The 26635-nt window shown below is 38.8% G+C and overlaps 1 protein-coding gene across 1 annotated transcript; it reads left to right on the plus strand.

Annotated features, from left to right (window-relative positions):
- Window positions 1-550: 550 nt before the first annotated feature.
- Window positions 551-5260, plus strand: MRPS30 (mitochondrial ribosomal protein S30). Its single transcript, XM_064403549.1, has 5 exons — window positions 551-1255; window positions 1486-1631; window positions 2667-2769; window positions 3250-3426; window positions 4795-5260. Exons 1-5 carry the CDS (start codon window positions 589-591, stop codon window positions 5061-5063), a joined length of 1362 nt encoding a protein of 453 aa, XP_064259619.1. The 5' UTR covers window positions 551-588; the 3' UTR covers window positions 5064-5260.
- The last annotated feature ends 21375 nt before the right edge of the window (window positions 5261-26635 follow it).

Consider the following 26635-nt stretch of genomic DNA (forward strand, 5'->3'; position numbering starts at 1 on the left):
TCCGCCGGGCCTTTTCGGCCACGAGCAGGGCGAGAGGACACAGCCAGGCACTGCGCCGGGGCAGCTTCAGCCGGGACACCCCGAGGAATTTCTGCACGGAGAGGGTGACAGGAACGGGCTGCCCCGGCAGGTGGTGGAGTCACCGTCCCTGGGGGTGTTTAAGGAAAGACGGCGCGGCACTCAGCGCCACGGTCTGTTTCGGAGCGGTGCTGCTGGGCCACACGCCGGACGGTCCCGCGGCGGGCGGGCTCCGCCTGCAGCGGGGCGGGGGCGCTGCCGCCAGCCCAGCCACTTCCGTGCGCCTCTCGCTAAGCAGCTTGGGAGCTGTAGTTCCCGCGCGGGAGAGGCCATACTGCCGCTATTGCACATTTGCACATGCGCAGAGGCTCCTCCGCCGCCGCGCCGCCGGGGCGCTCGGCGCCCTCCAGGCACGTGACTCCCGAGGCCCCGCCGCTTCCTGCCCGGCATCCCCCGCTTCAGGAGAACGCGCCCGCCGACCGGAAGACGGGTACGTCACGTGGTCCCCAGAGGCCAATCAGCGGCCGCGGTTTGCGGGCAGCGCGCGCCGCCGCTCCGCCGTTTCGCGAGATGGCGGCGCTGGGCGCGCGGCGGCTGCTGCGGCCCGGCCGGCGCTGGTTCTCGGAAACGGCGCCCGGCGCCCCCTCGGCGCCCGCCAGCCCCCTCTACCCGCCCGTGGTGGCGTCCATCACGGCCAAGAGCAAAGCGGCCAAGTCGCGACGCCTGCAGCGCTTCAATGAGCGGGTGCACGCGGCGGCCACGGTGGAGGAGAAGCTGCGGCTGTACGGGAAGCTGCAGCGGCCCAAGTACATGGTGTACCCGCAGACCTTCGCCCTCAACGCCGACCGCTGGTACCGCAGTTTCACAAAAACCGTCTTAGTGCCGGGAATGCCCCCGAGAGCCGCGGCCGCGAAACCCCCGGGAGCGACGGCGGGAGCGACTGTCGAGAGCGGCAGAGCCCCGGAGCCGAGAGCGGAGGCGCCGGGGGAGGCGGAGGCGCCAGGGGCTGCGGAGACCACGGAGCCCTCGGCGGGAGCGGCGCCGTGTCCGGATATGGGCGAGCTGCGCTCTCTGGCCTGCGACGCCCTTCTCCAGGAGAGCTTCTACCAGAACAAGAAGCGGCCGTTCCTCTACCGGGACCAGGATCACACGCCCGGCCCTTTCCTCACGCAGCTCGTTTCCACCCTCGCCGCTTTCCTGTCCGGTCGCAACCCAGTGCTGGCCGATTCCTCCCTCGGTACGGAGCGGGGCCGGCTGGGAAGGGTTCCTGTGAGCCTTTGGGCCGTAGGGCCGGTCTGCGAGCCGGCACTTGTGTATCGTACTTGTTCACGCCATCACTAGTAACTTGTTTCCGTGCTTCTGCGTGCATTTTGGGTGTTGTATCGCTGCAGCTACAGAAGATTGGGAGGGTTTTAAATGCAAAAGACGAATCACTGGGGTTTTTTTGTGTTTCTTATTCTGTTTCAGATCTAAACCCTGAAGTTAACTATTACTGGCATCATGGTGAGGAAGTTGTGGTTCATGGACATCGAAAGGGCAGAGTTGATCCTGTGCGATTCCAGATAGATGATAACCCACACCTGCAGATCCGTGTGCCAAAGCAGCTTCCTGAGGTGGGATGTTTTCAACAGCAAGTTAATTCTGTGCATTTTCACTTTTGTTTCTGACAACCTTTGAAACCATGTAGAGGTGGCCTGTGGAGGACCTAGTTAATCAGTATGTAGCACTTTTGGGTATTTTTTGACTCTTTATACCCTTCCTGTATTGTGGTAATGGCTTTGTAGGTATTGAGCCAGTCTTCTGAACTTTTGATCCTGTTTGTACTTTAAATTGCACGTTGTTCTATTTAATTAAATTGAATTTTTAACATTCTCTGGTTGGAGACAGAGGCAAGAATGACAAATTTGCTGTGGAGCATCCTCACTGGAGGAGAATAATATGCGTGGAGGTAAAAAAAAAAAAAAGTAAAGGCACATATAAAGTGAGTGTGAACATTCCTGCCTCTTGTTACTGCTTGACAGTTGTTTTCTTGAATGCTCAAGTTTGGTGGAAGTATGTTCTGTTTCAATATTGTCATGTTTTTCTTGTAGGTTTATACAATGGTAATTGTGTAGTCACTGAGGGTCTCTGTTGTCCGGTTTCCACCCCAAACAGAAAATCACTGTGTGTTCTGTAAGCGTTTATGTTTACAGAACTTTTATGGCTGATTTAGTTGTACAGTTTGCTTCTGTTAGGATCACCAGATGCTACAAACCTTGGCATTTTGGAAGAACTGTCTAGGCAGTTTAAAATGTTGTGCAGTAAACCAAATCTGCACACTTAGTCTGCAGGTTCAAGTTAGTTTATTGGCTGCTGCTAGAAATGTTTTTACTCTTTTTCTATGGAAGCAAAAAGATGGTGACAAGTGGCAGCTTTTTTAGTATTATTTCACATGTTTGGTGTTGTGGAAAAAAAGATGACTGGGTAACACTTAGACAAAATGAGAATTTCTTTTGCAAGAAAAGGAATTTCAGTTAAGGCTATCTGTATGATGTATGTAAGCAGGACTTGCATTTTCTGTTGTCTGGCCAGGAGGTGGTATTTACAGTGGACCTGATGTCAGAAATTTGTCTTACATTATGGCTTTTCTTTCTTCTGTTGTCTTCAAGGTTGTACCCCTGGAGTCAGATCTTGGAGATGTTCCTGTTATTGATCACAAGCCATCTAAACTGCCATTGTTCAAAAAACAGTATGAAAATAAGGTATTTATAGGTAAGAGTTTTTAATTGTGAAATACTGACTTTTTTTTGTAAAAAACCCCAACAAACCAGTCAAACAAAAACCAACCCCAACAATAATGCCACCTCAATCTTTTTCCATCACCAGAAAAAGTTGTGTATTTTTATTTATAAGTATACTGTATAAATATATGTCGTGTATAGATCTGTACTGAGATTTCATGTCAGTTAGGCAATGGGGAGTAATATTTTCCTGTGCATGTGGTACTGTGTGTGCAAATTTGCTTGAAGAAGTTTAGTTGAATAGAAAATTGACACAAAACTTTGAATTTTGATACATCTCCAAGGAAATTCTTACTTTAGGATGTGAACTCTTGCCTTTAGGAAGCAAGCAGCTTCTCACAGATCTACAGTAGGGGTTCTAGCTTTAGAGTCTGATGATGAAGATGTATGTCTGTGTGAGTCATAAAGAGTGTTCTTTCCCTGACTGACAGTTTTGTTTTGGGGAATGCAGGATCAAAGGTGGCAGATCCATGCTGTTATGGACATACCCAGTTCCATCTCCTTCCTGACAGACTGAAGCGGGAGCGGTTTATAAAAGAGCGTCTCGAGGATCAGATCGAAGTTGTTTACCGATCCAATGGAATTGCAAGTCTCTTTGCTTGGACAGCAGCACAAGCAATGTATCAAGGTGAGATAGTCAGCTGGACAAATTTTCTTGGTTATGAATGCCTACTGTAAAGTCTTTTAAGCTTTTTTCCCCAGTGCCTTTTCCTTTTGTTTCTTTTTCCTGTAGACTGTCCTTTAAGTAAGTCTTTACAGATGTAATTGAATTGATAAAAGAGTTAGTTAAGTCTTGGAATACTTTTATACAGGGGAATTCAATACAGAGAAAAATATTTTTCCATGTATAACAGTAAGCCTGTGCAAAAACCTCAATTGCTTTCACTTGCTCTTTCCTCCTTACGAGGGAAATGTGGTAGACATAAGCAATTTTGTTTTTTTTTTCCTTGTGGAGCAACTGTGTTTCTTAGTCCTTGTTTCATTTTAATTTCATGAAAATACTGGGAATGAAAGAAAAATGTTAGCAGCCTTACATTGGGATTTTATGCCTATATTTTTCTAAAAAAGTCCAGAAGACATGAATTGTTAGACCAGATCAGTCTTTCACTTTTTCTTATAAATACAATTATTGTCTAGTGTTAGTGTAAGACACCTGATAGCTTGTAGCTTCGCTTAAGGAAAAACACATGTAAGAAAATTCTCTGACTGTAGTGTATACTGGTGGCTCTCCATCAAGTTTTTTCATGTAATGGACTATTAGAAAGCTTTCTTTGTGCATGTGAAATATTGAAGTCAAGTAAGTCTTGTCTTCAGAGTTGGTCATCTGTGAACACATCATGAGTTGTCAGGGCAGCATTATTCAAATCCATGACTATTTTTCCTTCTGTAACAGTTTCTAGCATTGTGGCACATAATAGTAATACTCTTAAAAAATATCTGTGTATATACTAGTGCACATGCATAAGTATGCAAATATTTTTAACATACTGTTGGTGCTCAGTAGTTTGTTTAAAACACTGACTCTTACTAACATAGTGTCCTTGGTGTCTGGCTGGTTACTATAGTCAATTATGTTTGTGCATATATGTGCCTGCTTTTGTCATGAAACAAATGCTCACTGCATCTTGAGAGCCATGAAATAGTAAAAAGACATTTTCCCTCAGCTCCTTTGCAGGACTTTGGAGGCATTAGTAACTTAACTGCTTTGGAAGAGTCACTTGGCTGATCAGTGAGTGATTTTAATCAACTGTTGATAGGGAACTGTGTACAAAGTGCAAGTGTGCCTCTGTGTCCCTGATCTTAGACATAACCTTTACTAGTTGGTTGTGTTTTGGTTAGTCTGTATAAAAAATGCTTGTGTTGCTAAAGCAGACAGGATGTTTTCCCTACTAGGTAGCTGCTGCAATTCCCAGAGTTTTTCTGTGTTTTAGGACTAGCATTTAGGTGTGCATGCTGATAGAAATCTCAAGTCCTTTTGTATTTGTTTATTTTGTAGGATTCTGGAATGAAGCAGATGTGACCCGTCCTTTTGTATCACAGGCAGTAGTGACTGATGGAAAATATTTTGCTTTCTTTTGTTACCAGCTAAATACTTTAGCACTATCTGCAGAAACTATTAAAAACAACCCTCGAAAGAATATTTGTTGGGGTACAGACAGTAAACCACTGTATGATGTTGTGGAAGATGGTAATGTGAAAGGCTTTAATGATGAAGTTCTGCTTCAGTTGGTTCATTTTCTACTAAACAGACCAAAAGAGTTGTAAACCATTAAACGAAATGTAAAGTGTGTGCCTGAACTTCATTGTGACTCCATGAAGGATAAGGTATGCTATGCCTTGATTTATTCAGGTATTTGTCTTGCAAACACTATATACATATTTTATGTTATTTGGGCCTTCTTTCTTTTTTCTTTTTTAATGTATACTGTACACTGGCAAATAAACGGCTGTAATACCTTAAAGTCTTTTGTATATTTACTCTTAAAAGCCTCTGCTAATTCAGTGTCATGTGAGTATGTTTTTTAGCAGATCCACAGGTCCATGTTAAACTGTCACAACAGTATTAATTCATATCACCATCTGAGTATCACTAGGAAATAGCTGTCTTGATACTTAGCACTAGTAATAAATTTCTAATTTTGTACCTGAGTTAAATGCTTATTCATTCTAAAGACAGTGTGAGCTCAGAATAAAAGTATTTCTTGATGGATGGTTGGCAATTTAGTTACACAGTAAGAGAAATCTTTAGACGATGAAGATGATGAAACTTGCTTCCAGAGATTGTGTTGTGAACATGCATACACAGTTTTAAGCTGTCACCTCCAGAACCATGGAGAGAACTCTCAAATGCATTTGGAGTCCACAGTTTTCTCTTCAGTGTGGGTTCTTGATTTCAGCTGTTGGTGTCTTGATTTTTCATTGCTGGTACTTGGATGGCTTGGGAGTGTTTTTAATAGACCGCAGCTGAGCCCCAGCCACAGCTAGGATGTCTGATAAAATACAATGTTGTACAGTCATGGAGTAGTGTGGGTTGGAAGGGACCATTGAGGGTCATTTATTTCAAGCCTGTAGTGAGCTGGGATGTCTTCAGCCAGATCAGGTTGCTTAGACCCCTGTCCATCCTGACTGTTTCCAGGGGCATCCATCTACCACCTCTGAGCAACCTGTTTTACCATGCTCATTGTAAACTTCGTAGTGTATTTAGCTTGGATCAACCATCTTTTAGTTTAAAACGTTACCCACCTTGTCCTATTGAAACACGCACTGCCAAGGTATAATGACTGGTAAGGGGTTTTTGGCTATCAACGAAGTGTAACTGGTTCTTAGTTACTTAGGTGACTGTACCTAGAATTTTGTGTCATTTCATCCACTGTTTGACCTTTCTGGAATTTTCCTGTCTTCTGAAGAGGCAAGTAGTTGGTTGCTAAACAGAGTACTGAATCACTGAAATACTGGCCTGCACATTCTTGAGTATGAGCAACAGCCCACTTTCTGAGGTAAAGTGGCTTAAAAAGTATTTTGTTAATGGAAAACCAAGTAGTTGTAGACCTTTATGTGACTGGTACTTTACTGTGTTGTAAAGTGTTGCCACTTTCTCCACCATCCGGAGATAAGGTAAACAAGCTGTGTACAAGCACTGTTATTTTTTAAGAGAAGTCCTTAGTTGCTCTTTTTGTCTTAACAATGCATGACTGTTCTAATAACTTCTGATCCTTGGATTACATAAATGTTCCTTATATCAACAGAAAATAAACTGGTGGGTAAGAATGTTGATTATTGAGAATGATCTTTGACCTAGCTTAAGAGGGAGTGGTTGATGCTTGTCTGGTCTGATTAAGGGATGACACAAAGTGAATGAAAGAATATGAAAAAAAGCAGTTGGATATTTAGACCCTATGGCAGTTTTTACAGTTGTAATTTTACATTATGTAACATATTACAGTGTGTAATTTATGTAACATATTGCAGGTGTGATATGTTACTCTCTTCAGCTTGAGATTCACTTGAATTGCATATAGCTAGTGGTTGTGAAAACTGACAGGTACAGTCAAAGAAACTCCTGCTCCCAGGGTTAAAAAACACTAATTTCTCTCTGATTTGGCCTATTGTCTGTCCTGAGGCTTCAGCTGTAGTAGAGCAAATTCAAAGAATTTTTCCTTGTGCAGCTTTCCTAGTGAGTGAAGTATTGCTGTAGATGTGTCACTCAGTAGTAAAACCCAAGTGTTGGGACTGAGGGAGGAAGGCTTAGCATGAGCTGCTGCTCTAGTGAATGTGAAGTACCAACCTAGCTTTCTTCAGCTTTCTGCAGCAGGGAATACTCTGGAAAAACAGTGGGTGGCACTGTTTCACCTTCTATTAGGAAAAAACTGACAGACATTGTTCTACTTTTTAGTCACTGACTGACTGAGACATTGTAATGTATGCAGCTTTGTACAGCAATATTTCATCTTCAAGGCAAGGTTGGATGGGGCTTAGAGAAAGCTGTTCTTGTGGAATGTGTCCCTGCTTGTGGCAGGTGGGTATGACCTGGATGTATTTAAGGTCCCTTCAACCCAAGCTACATGATGATTCTATGATCTTGTACTTGTTTGTACAGGGTGCTTAATGCTGCCTTAAGATGATAAAGTAAGAAAAAGAAAAGAGAAAAGCTCTGGTTTTGTTTGGGCTTTTTTTTTAAAGTATTGTATATTTATTAAAAGCTAAAAAAATAGCTTAGAAGCTGCGCTGTTCCTGTTCTTCAGCTTTGTTACCAGAAATCCCCCATGATTGTACTCCTCTAAGTCTCATGGGAGCATCGTTCTTTAGCACTTTATATAGAGTTTGCTGATTAAAAGCAACCAAAAAACGATAATTCTAAATCACAGCTTGGAAATCTCCAAGTTTGGATCCTTTTTCCTGTATTAATTTCTGCTCAGGCCAAGGGGAGTGTAGCACAAGGGAACATAAGCTGGAATCTATAAATAAGATTGGGTTTTGCATAATGAGGCAATTTTCTGTAATACTGAACTATTTTGCTTAAAACTTTTATCACCTTCAGGTAGGTAACTTATATGTAAAATTCTGCCTGCATTGTTTTGTATTATGAGGCCTTGAGTAGTGACTTGGCATGGAAAATTCAAGCAGAGAGGAAGAGATGGGGACCCCTACTCAGGGTCATGTTGCACCAAGTAGATAGCTCTGTGTCCTTTCAGACAGGAGAAGAAGCGACAACATGTATATAGCCTGCTTGGTCATGTTGAAGTTGGCTGAAGTTTCTCCTGATATTTCTTCTGTACTCAGGTTTTCTGTTGTTGGAGAAGACACACACTCATTTTATTGCTGACAGAGAGGAAGGTTTCCTTCTGGAGTTCCATGAAGTGGTTTATCCTGAGACAAGAGCAACTCTTGGAGTCAGCTGTTGATGAGAGAATCTGTTGACAACTTGACATACTAGCAGTATATCTCTGATGGACATAATGAAAGTAGCTTTCCAGTATAGTATTAAAGAAGCCCACCCTGTTCTCATTCTGGGAATACTGATCATGAACTGTTGAAGGATGTTAGTAAATGGAGGCTAGTAATGGTTACAGGGGTTTTTGCCTTCTCTAGTATACTGACAAATTGAAGTTTACTTGGTAAATATACAGTAAAATAAATTTTTGAGAACTGAGTTTCTTGAAAGCATCTGGCTGTCCTACATCTAGAAGTGGGTTAAGAAGAGTTACAAGCTACAAGGAGTTAGTATATGACAACTACTACTATATGTATTAGTGCGTGTTGAGATGCAGAGGGAAGGAGTTGTGGACCTCACTACATACTCCTACTGGACCAGAGGTTTAAAATTAAAGGGCTTACTTGTATTTAATTCAGAGTGAAGGAAACCAGTCTAAAGTATGCCATACTACTCAGCTGGGTAACTAACCCATTGGTCTCAAAGCAGGAGTTTGAATAGGTGATGTTCAAAATGGTTTCCTTTACTTTGAAGATAATCTGGGTACTAATATTACCATTGGTAACAGATACTTTACGATGAGTTTATTTACAAACACTTAGAAGGCAAACAGGCAGAACGCGTGACATGCACTTTTTTATGTCTCTGCAGGACTAAATGCCCAATAGTTTATGCTGTTGGAAAGATAAATAATTATTTTTATGCAGAACAGACAGCAGCTTTATGATGTCTGCTCAGCTGTATTTACCTATAAGTGACTGCAGTAATTTTTATCTATCCAGGTTTCTGCATAGTTGGAAGCATTTGTTTTTAGCTATATAGTGAGCATTTAGCTATGAGTGAGCATTCATTCTTCATCTTTGATCATTCTTGTCTTTTAATAACTATTTGAAGCTCAATTTATTGAACTAAATCTCTTGCAGAATCTTCTCTGTATTATGTTTCTTATTCCTACAAAGTTATGCCTGATTTAATTTCTTTAGAATGAAGAATTGATCTTAATGTGTCTCTTTAAAGGAGATCTTCTATGTATTCTTTCCTCTTTTTATGCTTTCAGCATTCCTTTAAACCAGTAATCAAGTCAGTACACTTTATCACTGCTCTCAAGGGACACAATATAGGATTGTTTTCACTATTGGAAAGTGTAGCATATAACACAAGACTGTCTGCACTGCAAATATGCATGCTTTTTTCAGTGAGATGTCCTGGTGCAGGTTTACATTTCAACCTCAAATTTCAGCCTGTAAAGGCTTTTTGTTTGGTTGGGTTTTTTTAAAAATCAGTTTCTGCATCAACACATATCTCTAGGTAGTTGGAGGCGATTAGGAGTTGGAATTTTAAAACTCAGGTTCTGTAATTGTTCAGCTTGGAGAAGGGAAGGCTCAGGAGAAATTTTATCCATGTGTATCGGATGGAAAGAAGTGAAAGAGATTTGGCTAGGCCTAATTCAGTTGTGTCCAGTGAGAGGGCAAGAGGAAATGGCCAGAAATTGAAAATCAAGAAGTTCTATTTGGAAGTTTTTGTTTGGTTGTTTTCTTTCTCTAATGGCAATTGAACTCTCGAACAGATTGCTGTAAGAGGGATGTGGAGTTTCCATCACTGGAAATACTGAAAACCAGATGGCTCAGCCCTGGGCGTCCAGTTGTAGGTGACCCTGCCCTGAGCAGGATGAGTGGACTAGACAACAGGTGTCTTCCAACTTCTACCACTCTGTAATTCTGTGGAAATAAATTACTGCTCACCTTGTAGATCAGGCACTATGTGTAGGAGGAAACCATGTGCAAAGATTTGGGTAAATAGTGGGTATTGTTCTGGACCTTCTCTCTTTTGATCTTTCTGTGGCTATCCATGTTTATGCATTTATTCAGCATAAATTTTACTTAATATGCTGCTGCAAATGACGTACAGTACATCTTCCTTTCTTGACAGAGCACTGACACCAAGAATGCAGTTAAGACTATACACTGAATTTCTGTGTCTCCAGTTTTATCTCAAGGTATGTTTGTGTCTGAGCTTCTTATCAATACTGTACTTCCTTACATATGACCTTTGACAGGCCCAGATGTCTTCCCCATTTCAGAAGCCAGCACTAGGCAGTGGTGACTTGGTCCCTGTTTTCTGTATAGGAGTGTTGGTTTGCTCTGCCTACAAGCATAGATAGCAAATCCAAACATTTCCTGAAACTCCCAGTGGTAACTGCCAGAGTAGGATACCTCTCTTTCTGAAGGTATGTAGTGTTTTAACCTGTGTGATTAATGATCCCCTCTAATCCAGTTATGGCTAAGAAGCTCATGTCAAATATTTCAGTGTTGTTTCAATAAAGCAGATATGCCTTCTCTCTGGAAAATCCTGTGCAAATACATAGACAACACTTGCTATAAAAAGCTTTTCAAGTTGATAATGAAAGCAAAGAAGAATGGGGTAAAACAGCAATGCCTGCTTCTTGGAGAAATTATCCAGTAGCATAAAGATAAAATTGAGGTGGAGTTAAGAGTAAGACTCTTTGGTAGGGTAATAAGATTTAGGTTTGTAACTGTGTTTACACAAGAGATGTGCACTTAGATGACTTTATTTTATAACTTTAAAAGAAATAACAAGGTATAATTTTATGTTGTTTCTTAATGACATATTATTTGGAATGGGCTATTTTCATTATCATATGTTGTTCTTATTTGGAACTGAATATTGAAAAAACTCAACTTACATATTTAATGTTTCAATAATGTAGGCTCCCACAGGGATTTTTTTAAAGTATTTAATGGGTTTGATTCCTAAATCCTAGTAGTAATTTTAATTGAATTTTATTATAGATTTATTAGGTACCTAGATATTTTGATGATTTTTGTACTTCTAAAGGCACTAAACTGCCTTTTGAAAATGGTCCACCAGATTTCCTTACAATACAGCTCTAAATAAAGCATTTGCTGGGACTGGGCAGTACAGAATTTCTGAAGCGTGCTGCTGTTCCCTCTTGTAAGCATATTGTTATGCTGACCATGAGCTGAATTAGAACACAGCCAGCCTGGCATTCAAGAGGTACTAAACAAAATCAACATAATGACTATGTGTTTGGACAACTGCTGCCTCTGGAAATACACCTTTTCTGAAAATGTCATATGTGCACAAAGAATTATGGCTTAAATAACTATATTTTTGTTGTAGACCATTGGATTTAATCTGTGGATCAATGGAAGGAACTGGCTGAAGTTTTAATGTCAAATGTGATATTGCCATTGTACCTTCCATTTTGAGAGATGGGCCTTGTTCATCTCAGTCCATCTTCAGGATGGACTGAAGCACCTTCCTGAGTATAATTTGAGTTCAATACTGTAAGGAAACATTTGGGAAGATATAGTCAAGTCACCATTAAGCAAGCTTTAAACTAAGTGAACTAAGAGTGAATTGTGCATCTTGCGACTGCAAACAGAAATGTCTTTACAGGAGAGGATAGATTATTTACATGATCTAAAAGTAGCCAACTTGAAAAATATTAGCTAGAGGGATTAAACTAATGCAAAGCATGTGGCTCCATTGGTTAGGTAATAATATATTAAATATGAGGTAAAGCATCTCTGGGCTAGGTATGCTCTTACTAAAATTCATGACTAAAATCTTACACCCCGTAGGGAACAGATTTACTGAAAGAGGGATCTGTTGTCAGGTGTGTATGTGTTCAGAGACAGGGGTGAGTCCAGAGCATTTGGATGCTGTGTGCATAGGAAAGGGTGTGCATGGGAAGCCTGTAGCAATAAGGTGAAGGATTCTTAGAAAGAGGCTTTTTTCTTCCACCTTCATTCTTTGTACCCTCAGGCTTTCCAGCCTTCAGGATCCTTCGTGGCTCTTGCCTGTCTTCCCTGTTGAGAAAGTACACGCTGGGTCCCCCAAAGTCCTTCTGTTTAGATGCTTTTGGGTGTCTCTGAGCTGCACATCCTGTGTTTCAGCTCAGGCACGATAGCCACGGCAGCAGCCGCCCCTGTCAGTGCTGACAGCTCAGCCTCACAGATCCTGCAAGGGGTCTTTGCTTCTTGCTTGTGTCATTCAAAGGTACTTTGAAGTTTAGGTGAAAAATATGGTTGCTAAAGCAGACTTCAGAGATATTCAATAGAGAACCAGAGACTTGTCTTACCTAATGAAAGAACATTAACTAAAGCGTAGATGTCTCATGTGTAGTAGTTTCACCCCCCTTTTGGAGTCTTTGGAGGGAGAAACCCCTCTGAAGAAAAATTCAGTCCTGAAATGTAATGGGTCTGCCACTGCTTGTTCAAAATAGTATTGGTACTTTCAATTTTCCTCTTTCATCCAGTGATTGTGTCTTTAATTCTTTCTTTCCTATAGGTCTTAGTTTATTGTAATGCTTAAGAAATTGTAATGCTTGTTCTGTAATGCTTAAGAAATGATAGCATGGGAAATAAATACTTTGTGTCCTTCTGCGCTGGTTATCCCAGTCCTTTTGAACTGCTTCGAAAGGTAAACTGGACTGGGTAGTCAAGCTGGCTTTCCCCAGGCATTCATGCAGACACTTCTGCATCCTTCAGAACATAAGGCATTACTGTAAGCAGAAGAAATAATTATTTTTAAAGAATCATAATAGTACCTGATTTACTTTTTTTGGCTTGGTCTCAGTCGGGAGGAGAAATAGCTGGATAGACTTTTAAGTGTTCTCTTTTGGATTTTTTTAGTTCTCCTTGTTTCAGTTTTGTGTCTAGGGCTTAACTGTGTTTTTCTTTTACATTTTTTTTCCATGTTTTTCCCTTGGCACTGCTTTTCTTTGCTTTGCTTGGCAGTCTTCAGCAATATTTAAAGGAGTGGGACTGTGGCATACTGAAAGCTTGAAAGCTATCATGCTTGGGAAGGTTACAGAATTTCATTAGGGAAAGTCAAGGGAATTTTTAGCTACATCCAATACTTTAAAATAAATGTACTCAGTTCCAGTCTACAGAAATAGGATATTTAATTTCAAACCAGTTTGAGGTAAGCAGTTTCAAAATCCTTTAATGTTTCAGTTATTGTTTCCTGTGGAGAGTAGAATAGTGTTATGGTATATAATCTGTTTGGCAGAAGAGGATGAGAGAAAGCATATAAGTGGTGTAAGGGCTGGAGCTGAAGTCTAGAGGGATGCAATGTTGACATTAGTGACAAAATATTCAAAAGAGGCTGACTATTTCCATGGAGCTTTTACTGCTAAATTTGAATTATTAGTTATTACTTCATAACAGTTTTTCATGGTGTTGTGTACTGTTAAGTTCAAAGATAACTCCTTATTGTTTAGATCTGATGCAGATTCTTTGTTATGTATAGCATAAACAAAAATTGAGTAAATTATAGATTACTACAAATAAATTTGTGAACTTATATAGGAAAGCATCTGAATTTATAAAAATATATACTATACAAATATTAGAATGGAAGAAGTGTTTGCAGCATGGCTTTCAGATGAGAACCTAATGGAAGGAAAGCCCCTCCACTGAGTAAATGAGTAATTTTTTCCTTCAAATAAGCACCCACTCATTTCATTTTCCTCTGGGGAAAAAAGAAAAATAAAAAATTGGAATAGGAAAATATTTATGGTACTGTAGATACAATCAAGGAGGTCATTTGCAGTTAGAGCAGCCTTATGTTCCTTACTTCACTGTCACTTCCAGGAAGACATTCTGAAAAGTTTCTGCTGCAGCTAACAGAATGGAATTTGTAGTATTTCCAAATGGGTTTGGAATGTGGGTCTAAACCTATATTTATGCCTAGAGATGCCTTCTGATTACATAGTAGAAGAAATAAAGTACTAATAGTCATGTTATTCATGTTTGTTTCTTGCTTATAAAAACCAGGGGAGCTCGATGCTTTGTGTTTACAAAAATCCCACAAGAACAACAAAACCAAACAAAAACCAGAACCAATCAACCTGAATAAAAGAGTAATAAATCATATATAGCCAACATGAGTTTAAAAATTAAAGATTGCCAGTTCCCTTTTTCTTGAACATTAACGTATTCTGTCATGAGGTGCTTATAAGGAAAGGTTAGAATGAGAACAGAATGTAATAAAGCTTTGAATTTAGCCTGGCTTTGAGCAGAAGGTTGGACTAGATTTCCTTCAGTGGTCCCTTCCTATTTACATCCATCTGTACTTTTACACAGGGAAGGAGGGGTAAAATGAGGGTAAATCACTTCTGAGTGAGACCTCTCTTATGTTACCTCTCAGAGAATGTTTGTGTAGTGTGATTTCCTAGAGGATGTATCTGAAGGCATTTCTTCTACAGAACTGTAAAATTAGGTAAGTTATGTATACTTACATGGTGCTAACAGTATTTTTACAGCAAATATACATTGTCAATAATTGGGATTGAATGTTTAGATTATAGCTCATTTGCTCACTGAAAATTTGTAGCAGAAGATGGATGACCTCTTCAATATCTGCTTGGGTAACCAGTTGTTGCTCTCTAAAAGAAATTTTAGTCACCCTGTCAGGAAGGAAAACTAATCTGTTTGATTTAGGCAGTCGGTCACGCAAGGGGCACACAGGCAACAACACAGTTCAAATGTACTTTCTGAAAAGAGCCCCATGTACTGAAATAATTTGGGATCAGCTTTTGGATGTTTCATAAGCAAAACCAAGGTTTAACTTCACCAAATAAATGCTTCACAATGAATAATGCACCCAGCTGTAGCAGTAAATGCCATTTGCTCAACTGCTTAACTATTCATCCTTCTGACCAAGGTTTATGGTGGTGTGAAATGCAGCTTAACTTTGCAAATATGGAATGTATAGTAAAATTATCCCCTTTTGTGAAATTAGAAGGAATAAGCTTCTGATGGGTGTTTATGTACTGTGCTGACAGATTATAAAAGATTAAAAGGAAATTTTAATGAAGCGAAAAGCAGCCCTTGCAGCTTCTAACCCTCATGATTAGAGGAGCAGAAGCTAGGGGATTTAGGAGGATTTAGCAAAATGAGGTAGATGGGGCAGGGAGATTATGACCTGCAATTGGAACCAGTTGCTTGTCTAACTCATGTTTCCTTAGATAATGCATTTAGGGCTCCAGTTCTTTCAAAAAAAGTTGGGGTGAAATAGGTAGAAGAAACATCATCTTGAAGTGGTTTGAGGCTTATTTTCACTAATCAAGTAACAAAACACAAAAGGCAAATATAGAGTCAAAACAGTGTGTCAAACAAACAGAAAAATGCAGCATTTATGTTTCTGTAAAGGGAATATTGAAAGTCACAGGGCAGTGCACTTGTTTTGCATATTTTTTGTGACAAAATCACCAGAAAGAGGCCTAAGACAATGCTTGGGATTATAACCTGAACTCTTCATTGTGTCTTTAGTATGTTGTCACAGTAAAGAAACTTGGTGTGCAATATAGTCGTATATTGTTGTATAAATTATTGAAAAGGAAGTATTTGGTTTAGGCAGTAGTTATGCAGAATATGTATTACAGAACACTGAAAGCATCTGAAGAATCCAAAAATATATTGATGAACAGCGTTCATAGTTACTAATGAATAAAAGTAATTTGTAAAAAGCTTAGTCGTTAGGAAATCTTAAAGTATTACTGCCATTATGCAATTTTTACAAAACTGCTGAAGGATCACAAAGGATGAGTACAGAGCAGTTATTTTGCTCCCCATTGTTTTATGGATTATGCCATTCATTATCCATCTCAAGTTCTAGGCAAATGTCACTTTTGCAGATAGGCTTATTTTCTATCCTTGTAAAAGGCCAGCCACAGCAATGCCCCAAAATAACTGGCCTTCCTCTGTCGTCAGTGGAGCTTCCCATTTTGCTGCAGTCACAAGCTGTCTTGGCCTAAGGGCTCTGTGGGAAAATTTTGACATTGTGCTTACTATTTTCCATTTAAATTCTCCATATTTTCCTGTAAACAGGATATATGAAATTAATTTTATGCACTCAATAAAATAAAAATTCAGACAGTGTATTTGCACTTGCTTTTTTGAATTATTGCAGCTATTTTTTAGGAGTTTTCTCATTTCATTCTCTGTCTTAATATAATCTATTCTTCAAACCCTAAACAAGAAAAAATATCTATAAAAAGAGTTTGGAGGTCCACTTAGGTTTTTCTATTTGCAACAATCAATACAAGCCATCTTAAAAAAGCAAAGCATTAGAATTGGAGCAGATGGATTGTTTCATTCAGGCTTGTGGAATGAGAGGTAGGAATTGGTTTGGACATCTATAAATGCTCCTCTTGACTTCAGAGTAGTTAGATACCTATGGTTTTAGGCATCTTTAGATACCTAGGTGTATGTCATTAGAACCCTAAATTCTCAGCTCAGGTGATAATAATGTCACTAGATTATCAGCCATTCAGGTACTACAGAGGTAGGACTGAAGTCCATGCAGGCCACTTGGAAGCTATATCTAAAAGCAGAGACTCAGAGGCCACCCTCAGCAATTCTCATATTTATAGGCATTCCCTGGTTTATTGTGCATGTGAAGACAACCCTGGAGAGATGCAATAAAATAGAAATGGCCTTTTTCTGAGGCAAAAAGATGAACTAGACTTTGCATTACTTTACTCATGGCTAAGGAGTTTTCCAAGAATGCAGAAAGCATTCCTGAAAATTGTGCTGACCTGGGTTTGCAGAAGAGTTTTAAAGGCCTGTTTTCCAGAATCTGGAGAGGTTCTTAACCATTGGAACATTGATTTTGAGTTTTGCCCAGTTAATGCTTTATGTAACTTCAAAAGAGGATCTTGAGTGATATCTTTTGGGGAAAAAATGAAGCAGTGTCAAGAAGGCTCACCTTGAATAGATATTCAAAGCACCATTTTGGAGTAAGTATATCAGATATTGAAATGAAGTGTGTTGCCATATCTAATTAGGGCACTATTCTCCAAGTGGATAGATAATTGTAATGACTTCATTTCTAATTTTAGGAAGGTGAGTACCTAATTTTCAGGGTTGAAGAGACTGATTAACACAGATGATGTAACAGATGTGTACCATCTTTGTAAGTAACATCATCCCACACCTTTCCTAATTGTTTCACTCCTGGCTAGAGTAGATAACTTTAAGTCATCTGGACTCAGATTCCTGGTTTTGCTGAAGTTAGATGGAAGCTGTACATCTGAATACACCTTTTGAATTCGAACCTTAGCAATCAACTAACAAAATCTCCCCTGTTCCAACTTTCATGAAAACTGAGAATCTTGATTTTAGAACCTGATTCAACTGTATTGTGTTTCCTGAGACCATCTCTAGCGTAAATGCCAAATAATGAATATTAAACTATTCCTTAGATCTGCAGAGTATTAAACATGCAGTTGTTAAATCTGGTTTTACAAGATTGAAAGAGTCAAGAAAATTGTGCTTAGTGCTGGAGGGAGTTATAGCTCAAGTTTTTATTTCTGGTCATTGACAGTCCAGTGACTTACTTACCTATTTACTTTTGAAATGTTCTGTGTAGGGAACTAACACAGAACAGTGTTTTTCAGTCATCACAGCTGAAATTCAGCAATTTAACAAGAGGAAGAAATAAATAAGTATGCAATAATGAGAAGTGGCTTTAGAACCAGGTTGACCCAACCTGTTCTTACACTAAGCTTCCCATGAACTTTAAGCTTCAAATTATATCTCCTCAGTGGTTTGAGGGAAATTTAATTCAAACAACATTGCAGATTAGAAGAAGTGTTCAGAAGTTTGTCTAATTTTATTCTTTATTTGCTAAAAAAATACTACATCTGTACAAACTTTATCACCTTAGATTCTTGCACCAACCTGGGTGCAACATTATCATTATTATTGCACTTTTTCAAGTAATGGCGATTATGTTAATAGCTGTGATATTCTCTACACTTTAGTCATAAAAGAATCAATATGAATTAACTTATACTGGTTTTCCTGAAGTTGGAGGGTTATTACAACTCGTATTTGAGCTAACTTGTTCAGTGTTTTGTTGGTGTTTGTATGCTAAATTATATACTTTTGCAGATGTGTATAAAATGAAGTCTTTTAATTTCTGTCTGCTGATGCCATGTATTATACTTCAGCATTAGAAGCTATAAATAAAGCTTGATTCAATCAATTTTCCTATTTTGTGTTCAAGTATCTGATATTAGAATTTGGCACAAGTTTTTGGTTGTGCATATTAAAGGTAGGGGACATAGTGTGCTGTTAAGGGCCACAACAAAAATTTATGATCCTGTCGGCTCAAGGCAAAGTTGAAGCTACCTTTGTCAGCTTCTTTTCTATGAGACAGCTATAGGATAAAATGGTAGGAGACAACTTCTAGAAAAATTCATAACAATATTCTGAACAAACTGTGCTTTTAATGAACCTTATGAAGATTCCCCTGTTGGGTGTTCATTTTGTTCCTCTTTATCTTTCTGTTTGCTCTGTGAGATTAGTTTTGGCTTTGTAAATTGGAAATAATGGGATTGTGTTGAAAGTGTTGAAACTCCCTTGTTTAGACATTTTAATGTTTTTGATGTTATTGTAACCTTCCCGCTGAACCAGATGTGCTCCCAGCCTTCACTGCTCTTCTTGAGGGCTTCTATAAAATTACTGAAATAAAGATGAGCTCTTGGTATTCTTCTCTTTCTTGATGTTTAAGAATGTACATCTCAAGTCTTTGAAGCCACCCATTTTGCAATAAAAGTAACAGTCCTGTGCCAGCCTGATGTCTTTTGTCCACCTGTGAGGAAGACTAGAAGAGTCCAAAGGTATCAATAATGCTTTATCAGGGATGAATGACTACTTGAATGGTTTTGATGTTTGTTTCACTCATGATTGTATTGTATGATACAGTCTTGGTGCTGTTCTCCCCTGCATATCTTGTGTACCATTCATTATCCTTCTGAATTGCTCTTTTTTTCCTATAGTTTTCCCCTCAGCATGACTTATTCACACAGGAGCTACATGATACTTGTTAGAGTTACGCATGAAGCACATCAGATTTTGAGATCAAGCTGTGACTTTTGACTGTGAAGAGCTTATAGGATGGTTTAAAACAGAAATAATTTTATAAGACAGTGAAGCCATGAGACACATTGACATATTACATCTGGATTTTTTGCAGCTGTTGAAAGATCAGTTGCAAAATAAGTGGAATTGGTATATTTGATTTCAGCTCCTGTTTCCACAGTAGTTTAACCAAGAAATTACTGGGATGGTGTAGTTTAAACTATTACGTGATCAGTAGTAAAAAAATAAATGGGGAAATCCCCTCTAAATATGTTTTATTTTAAAATATGTAAAGATATCTACAAAAAATCAGCTCTGTAACTGTTGTTTCTCATTTATAATATGAAGAATGAGGTTTTTTTTTTCCGTGGTAATGAGCCCTTTGGATCTGATATTTAAGTTCAGAATTGTGCTAAGACCTTGGAGGAACTAAACTGCATCAGACCACTCTGGTTTAATCTTGGAGCTTGATGAAGTTCTATGACAACATTCAATAAAGAAAAAAAAATAGTTTGTGAGGCTGCAGTGCTCAGCATTGAGGAGAATGTGTGTAATGCAGGGACTTGGATTCATCAAAGATTTAGGTTCTTCAAATGCTAAAACATCTTCCTGCACAGAGGTGCTTTTTACTGATGGTATTGGAGAAGGCAAAGTATCTCTTTGGACATTTGGTATATGTAGGAAGTCTGCCGATGAAAGAGTGCATTTCTGCCTTTTTTGAAAAATAGGATGCTAATTTCTCCTTTATTGTGAAATCAAGCTTCAAATTGAGAGAGTCTTTCCTTTTACTCCTGACCCATTTTTCTTGATAATAAATGGTTATTGCTATCTAGGAGAAATAGATATACTAAAGCTTCCTATAAGTACCTAAAAATACTAGGAGGACAATTTAACCTTTCACAGCATCTATATTATTGTGATTTTGTAGATGTTATCATTCTGATAAAAGGAAAGGAACAAGCAGTAAAGCTTTTTGCATAGGTTGACAACAAGCTCATTCATGAAACGAAACCTAGATAGAATTGGGCCATTGAGAGAGATGGTTTTACATTTTGGAAAGCAGAATTTTATTATTAGTTAGCATATAGTGTTCAAAATAATCTATAGCCACAATTTGAGCTTGGATCTTTTTAATTTCTTGAACAAAAACAACAACAACAAAAAAACTCGTAAAAGAAAACCAAAGGAAAATGGATTTTTTTCTTGAAGTGAAGAAGAAGAAGGAATATGTCCTAAACATTCATCCCTTTTTGCCTTAATCCTATGGTTTAGAAAGAAGGAAGGCAAAAGAAAAAAGCTGTAATAATTATTAACTATTTGAATAAATGCTATTTCTTTCATCTAATGTTATGTCTACAGTACTTGCAATTTATAGATAATTCCATGCAGCATAAAAAGAAGCTAAAATAATTATTTGCTCAGCTCTAGTTAAGCAATTGTTCATGGTGCTGGGTATTATGAGGACAGTGATATATTAGTTCCAGGAATTGTGTCTTAAAGCAAAACTGCAGTCAGCCACTGTGCAGGCTGTTTGAAGGCACACAGGATTTCCATTCAAAGTCACTGCATGAGCCTCTCTGGTGCAGATTTCATGTTTTTATCCAAATTAGAGGGAAGGTCAGTGCTCAGTCTTTGCCACCAGAGGTCTTCAAAGAACATATTACAGATACTTTTTCAATGGCTGAAAATGAGAGGTGTATCATACAGCCACTGCTGACAGAAGTAGTTGGAACCAATTTACTCAAGTACTTCAAGTCATTTTTTTGTCTGAGACAGAATCTGTGCCTGTCAGAATTGCTGATGGAAAATTGAAACAGCTCTGCTTGCTTTTCATCTCTGACTGGATGAATCGTTTTCTACTCCCCTGCTTCATATTAGAGATTTTAATAGTGATGAGTTAACAAGACATTCTGATTATCTCTTGAACACATGTAACCAGATACTTAGGCAAGAAAAATTTTGTATTCCCTCAGTTGGTTACTGAGGGATGCTGTGGACAGCAGTGAGGGGACAGGCAGAGGTGCTGAGGATGACCTTGTGGAGCAGGTTCTGCCAGGCCTGACCTTCCTGCAGCACGCACAGAGCAGAGCCCAGCTCTCAGAGGAGCTTTTTCTGGCCTTGACCTGTTGTGCCCTTTGGGTTAGGATGCATAGCCTGGTATTTTGGATCTGGCTTTTTGAATACTGTGGGGCAAATATATTTCTCATGCACCCTTTATACCTTTCCTCCATGCTTAAGGAAGTGAAAACATTTCTGGCAAGGTAATTAATTTTCAAAACTAGGTTCTTCCTTTTTCATTGGCTTTGTATTAGCATGTGGTGATCTTTTACAGCACAATAATGCAAAAAAGATACAATTGTGTTTCTGTTATGAAATAAGTTCCCAGTGATACTGCATGTCTTTTAAGCTCATCTGAATAAAGTCAATATTTCAGTTGAAATAAATTGTTCACTCATGTAAAGATTTATTGGTTATAACTTGTAAGTAATTATTTTTTTATAAATGAAGAATCAGATGATTTATTTTATTTTTAATGAATGAAAAAGCAACAGAGCAGGAACAAGGGAATGTTTTGATTCTGTTTCCTATTTTTGGTCTTTATGTCTGAAAATGGTCATTATTTTGGCTGTGAATATGATAGGGTATCACTGGGAGTTTATTAGAGTAAGAAGGAAGAAAAAAGGGATGGAGCTTTGATACTGCTGTGCTTGGTGATGTGGATATCCTGAAGAAGAGGAGAGCTGCAGTATTAGGCTCCAGTTGTGTTACAGATGGGAACAACCTCCTCTTTACTTCTCTCCCAAGTCTCTGCTTGTGTCCTTTTAAAGCCAAATAATGCCATTTTGTAGCAGTGGGTCCTCCACAGGGAGGAACTTTTAGGAAAGAAATGCAAGCTGGACAATAAACTTCCCTTATGTGGCTGTCTTTCTTCAGCCAGCGTTCCCTCTGCATCCTGAGGAATGTTAGAGCATGTCTGGGCACAGGGCACAGCTGCCTCTGCTCCCATTAGGGCTCTCAGTTTTGACTTTGCTGGAGAAATGCTGTTCTAAGCCACCACTTCCAAATATCATTGGCTTCATATGCGGCTGTGATGCCATCACAGGGCAGCAGTTTTACTGTCTGACTTTTGGAATTTGGGAACTTTTATATGCCACTTACATGGGTTGCTACTACTGTAATGAAAGCCTTAGAGGAAGCATCAGCTTCCAGCTATAGAGCTGGCACATTTTGGAGTTGGATGTAGTCCTTGATAAAGAGAAAAGTCAAGCAAGCTGTCATACTGTAGCTGAAATTTTTAGGAATATTTTTCAATGCAAGTTTGGGGAGGGTTCCTCACAGCCCAGGCTGTTCATGAAAATAGTGTCAGTGTATTTTATCCCATCCATGACTGGATGGGATGAAATACATGGACTCCTGCAGGGATTAAAGCAAATTAGAAAACCAAACCACTTAATTTAGCAATGTATACTGAGAACTTTGATATGTGTGGTACCAATGGATATTTATTTAAAAAAAAAAAGTAAGAAAAAAATTAACAGCTTTAATAGAACATACCAAATAGCTAATATTTACCAATATTACCAATATTGGTTAATATACCAAATAGTTAATATAAGGTTAATACTAAACAGTTAATAGAACATACCAAAAAGTTATAAGAACATATGAAGAGTCAGACTATTCTTTATGTTGCTCAGCCAAGAAAACCCAAGTCTGTCTCTGATAACGTAAACAAAATCTCAGATCCACAAATACCAGAACCACATTGTGCAAATGTGTCTTCTGAGCAAATCTACAGAGTCCTTAAAAGACTTATTGGTAACAGTCAAAACCCAACATTTTCCCTATGACAGATATTTTTAGACAGCTGTGACAGCTAAGAGTTCTCTGAAATGCTCAAAATTTACAATGGCTTTTAATTGCATGTGACTGGCATTCTGTAAGTAAAATATTTCTTTTTCTTGCCTGAACTAATACTGCTGAAAACAATCTGGCTCCTGTTGCCTTTTTTGGTGATGATTTTTATTATACACGTCAGTAAAACCAGAAAGTAAATCATACGCTAAAATTTGGGTCATAAAATTCCAAAAACTATACACATCTGTATAGAAAAATAATATATTAAAAAGAAGGTTGCAGAATGTCATGTTTTTGATGTATCTGACTTGATAGAAATTCTTAACACAACTTTATAATCATGTAGTTAAAAATAAGACACACAAAACCAGTGAATATTTCAAAAAGCTGGGGTTGAAGCAGGTCCCATCTTTCTTTCTGTTCTTGGCTCTAAAAGAGTTAGCTGCTGGGTGGAGGAAGGAAGATTTTCTGAAATATGCAGGTTTTCCCCTTCTTTAGCCTCTAGTAGCAAGGCTATGTGATTGTGGTCGGAACGTGTGTTCAGATAAAACAGATATGAAAGAATAAGGAAGATGAGTTTGTTCCACTTCTTTGAAAACAGCAAGTTCAATAAAATACAGAGACACTAGAAGTGTGAGAGCCGAATAAAAATTTTCAGAACTAGCTTATTTTTAGGAAAGATCAGCCTTAGGAATAACCCCATTCTTTAATGGGATGCCCAAATGATACGCGCAGCATAATCTATAATTAATTAAGCTGGACAGTTCAGAATCTCAGTGAATTCTTCAGCTTTGCCTGAATAACAGATAGTAATAATTTTTGTCATCCCTTATGAACGCAGTTTTAAGTTCAAGCGCTTGCTGTAGCCTCATCAGGTGGGAAGGTAGGCAAATCCTAAACACCAGTACGTACCCATTCCAGCCCAATTAAACTTGGCATCCTTGGCACTGTAGTTCGTTTTCTGAGGATTGATGTGCAGATTAGTTGCTCACTCTCTCCTTATAAGCGGTGCTGATAAGTGATTGCATCCAGCTTCAGATGTCCATTGCTTAAGAGCAGACATTTTGGTTTTTAATAAGGAAAAACTGAATAAAGGCAAAGTATTGACAATATAGTTTTCTTCCATAGAGTGAGGAGATCTTATTCCTGAAAAGTGTTTCAGGTCCTCCCTCTGTTGGGAAATGGTTTCAGAAAATATTTTTTTGGTTGATCAAGAACCTTGCTTCCATTCAGAGACTTAACTTATGCACAGTTAGTTCATGCAACTTATGCACAGTTAGTTCATGCAGATTTATTCCATTGTAGGATATGATATTGTAAAATGCTGCATGCTGCCTGTAGGAAGCCAGGCAGGGCCAACTTCCATAACTGAATTGTGTCCAGAGAAGAACCAAATATGGAAATGGGAAAATAACCTGATTACCAAAGAAAAGTATACCTTGGAAGTCAGAAAGAGCAGGAGTAAAATGAGACTTGTATGAAGTGAAGTTTAGCCCTAAAACTTAACCCAAAGCAAGTATTTTGTACGTGGGATTTTTGTTTGTTGTTTGACGTTTTGGGGTTGGGGTTTTTTTTTGTTTGTATGTTTGTTTGGGGGTTTTGTTTGTTTAGGGGTTTTTTTTTTTTGTTTCTTTTTTGTTTGGTTTGGTTTAGTTTTGGTTTGTGGGGTGGTTTTTTGTTGTTGTTGTTGTTGTTGTTGTTGTTGTTGTTGTTGTTGTTGTTTTTGTTTTGGTTTTTTTTTTTCCCCTCATAGCTACATGCAAAGAGAGCAACATAAAAACAAGTGTATCAGGAAGCAATGATGGGCCATGACTATATACACTCTAGGCAGAAAATTTATTGAATATCATTTTTTGCAAAGAAGAAAGCAAATATTAGGGTGACAAGTAAAGGATACAGAGGAGGACATGAATTTTACATGTATGTGAGGGAAAGAGGGGTTTGACTCGCTGGGGAGAAGAAGGGAACCTGATTAGCTCCATCCCAAAAAAGTGAGGGATATTGGATTGTTTCCAGCAGCACTATTTGGGTTTAGGACCCCAACATCCAGATAAAAGTAAAGGGTAGAGGAGTAATTCAGGTGTTTACTTACTTATTATATTATTTCAATAGCTTTTTGTAAAGATAATACAGGCAATAAGAATGAATACAAAGAGATCATAATTTATTCCATTTTCTCTTTACCAAAAGGCAGGTTACTTTGTAGTTAGTGCTTTTAGGCTTGAAATGGCTCACTGAAAACAGGAGGCCTGCCTACATTTCATTAAGTGTTTGACATAGTAACAGTTATGATATTAGTTACGCTAGAAAAGGAGCAGGTTAGTGAAGAACTGTAAAAAGGAGCTTAGATTAACATTTGTAAAAATGAGCCTTGGGTGTTGATAAGATCTCTGAAATGGATGTGTGCTGTGAAAGAGTCAATTTTTCTCTTATGGTCAGTGTCATTTAATGTTTTCATTAATGATTAGCATTGAAGGGCAGAAGAATTCTAAGGATTTTTTTGAGACAAAACTGGGAAAAATCATCATAGAAAACAGTACCTGACATGGGAAATACTTAGTGTATTTGAATACTGAAGTCCCAGAAATAAGACAAATATTATTAATGTAGCTTGCAACATTTCACACATATTTGATGCCATAAACTGGGGGCTTATAACTGCCTTGGTTTGAAAAGACAGGTGTCTGCTAAGGAAGGCAGGAGCCTCCTCTGAAATGGAAAAAGTAAACTCCCTCCCTTCAAATTTCTGTAAATTTTAAATTAAGGGGCTCTTGGCCAAAAATAAAGGAGCAGGAATAACAGTTCTTTATTAGGGAAGAAAATGCAGTAAACCAAAACAACACTGACAGAGTCAGAATATGATGTGACACCCTGTTGTTGGTCAGGGTGTTGGCAGCAGTCCAATTGGAATTGTGGCAGCAATCCTTCTGGAATGTCAGGTGTGGTTCTGTTTGAGCAGTGATCCTGTAGAAAAGTGCAGTCTTCCTCTGAAGATCCAGTGGAGTAAGAGGCAGCTGCTGTTCCTCTGGGAAATCCAGTGGAGAAGCCGTGCTGGTGTTCCAGAATGTCAAGATTATATCCAGGTAGGAATGCTTGGCTTCTCCCTCTGGGCTCACATCTCACAATGGGATGCTGTCATTTTTATCAGTCATGCAGTGACATTCAACAGCCTGTTATCAGGAGATGTCTCCCTGGAAGGAGGAGTGGTTGTGGAAGAGAGAAGGAAAACTGCCCTTTTAACAGAAGACAGCTGCTATACAGGTGGCAATTAGAATACAATTTGCTTGACAATCCAGGTCAATAAGTATATAGGAAAACAATCCCATCTGTTTGTCAGTCACATGCAAACTGTAAATCAGCAGTTGCCTGTTGCTTCTGTAGGGAGAAAAATAAATTAAAAAACATGTTAGTGCAAAATGTGTAGCAAGGTCTCTTTACACATACTTAAAGGGAGAGTGTTAGAGATTATTAACAGCAGTTCCCAAGCCACTGATAGTACTTTGGAAGACGGCTGTTGAGTCACCTGTATTTGCTCCATCTCAGCCTGGAGCAAGTGCAGGAGAAACTGAAGGATTTTGTTTAATCTGTCAAAACAAAGGCAAATAGTTACACTGCACAAATTACAGAAA

The sequence above is a fragment of the Passer domesticus genome, chromosome Z, assembly GCF_036417665.1.
Source record: "Passer domesticus isolate bPasDom1 chromosome Z, bPasDom1.hap1, whole genome shotgun sequence".
In the NCBI taxonomy this organism is placed as follows: Eukaryota; Metazoa; Chordata; class Aves; order Passeriformes; family Passeridae; genus Passer; species Passer domesticus.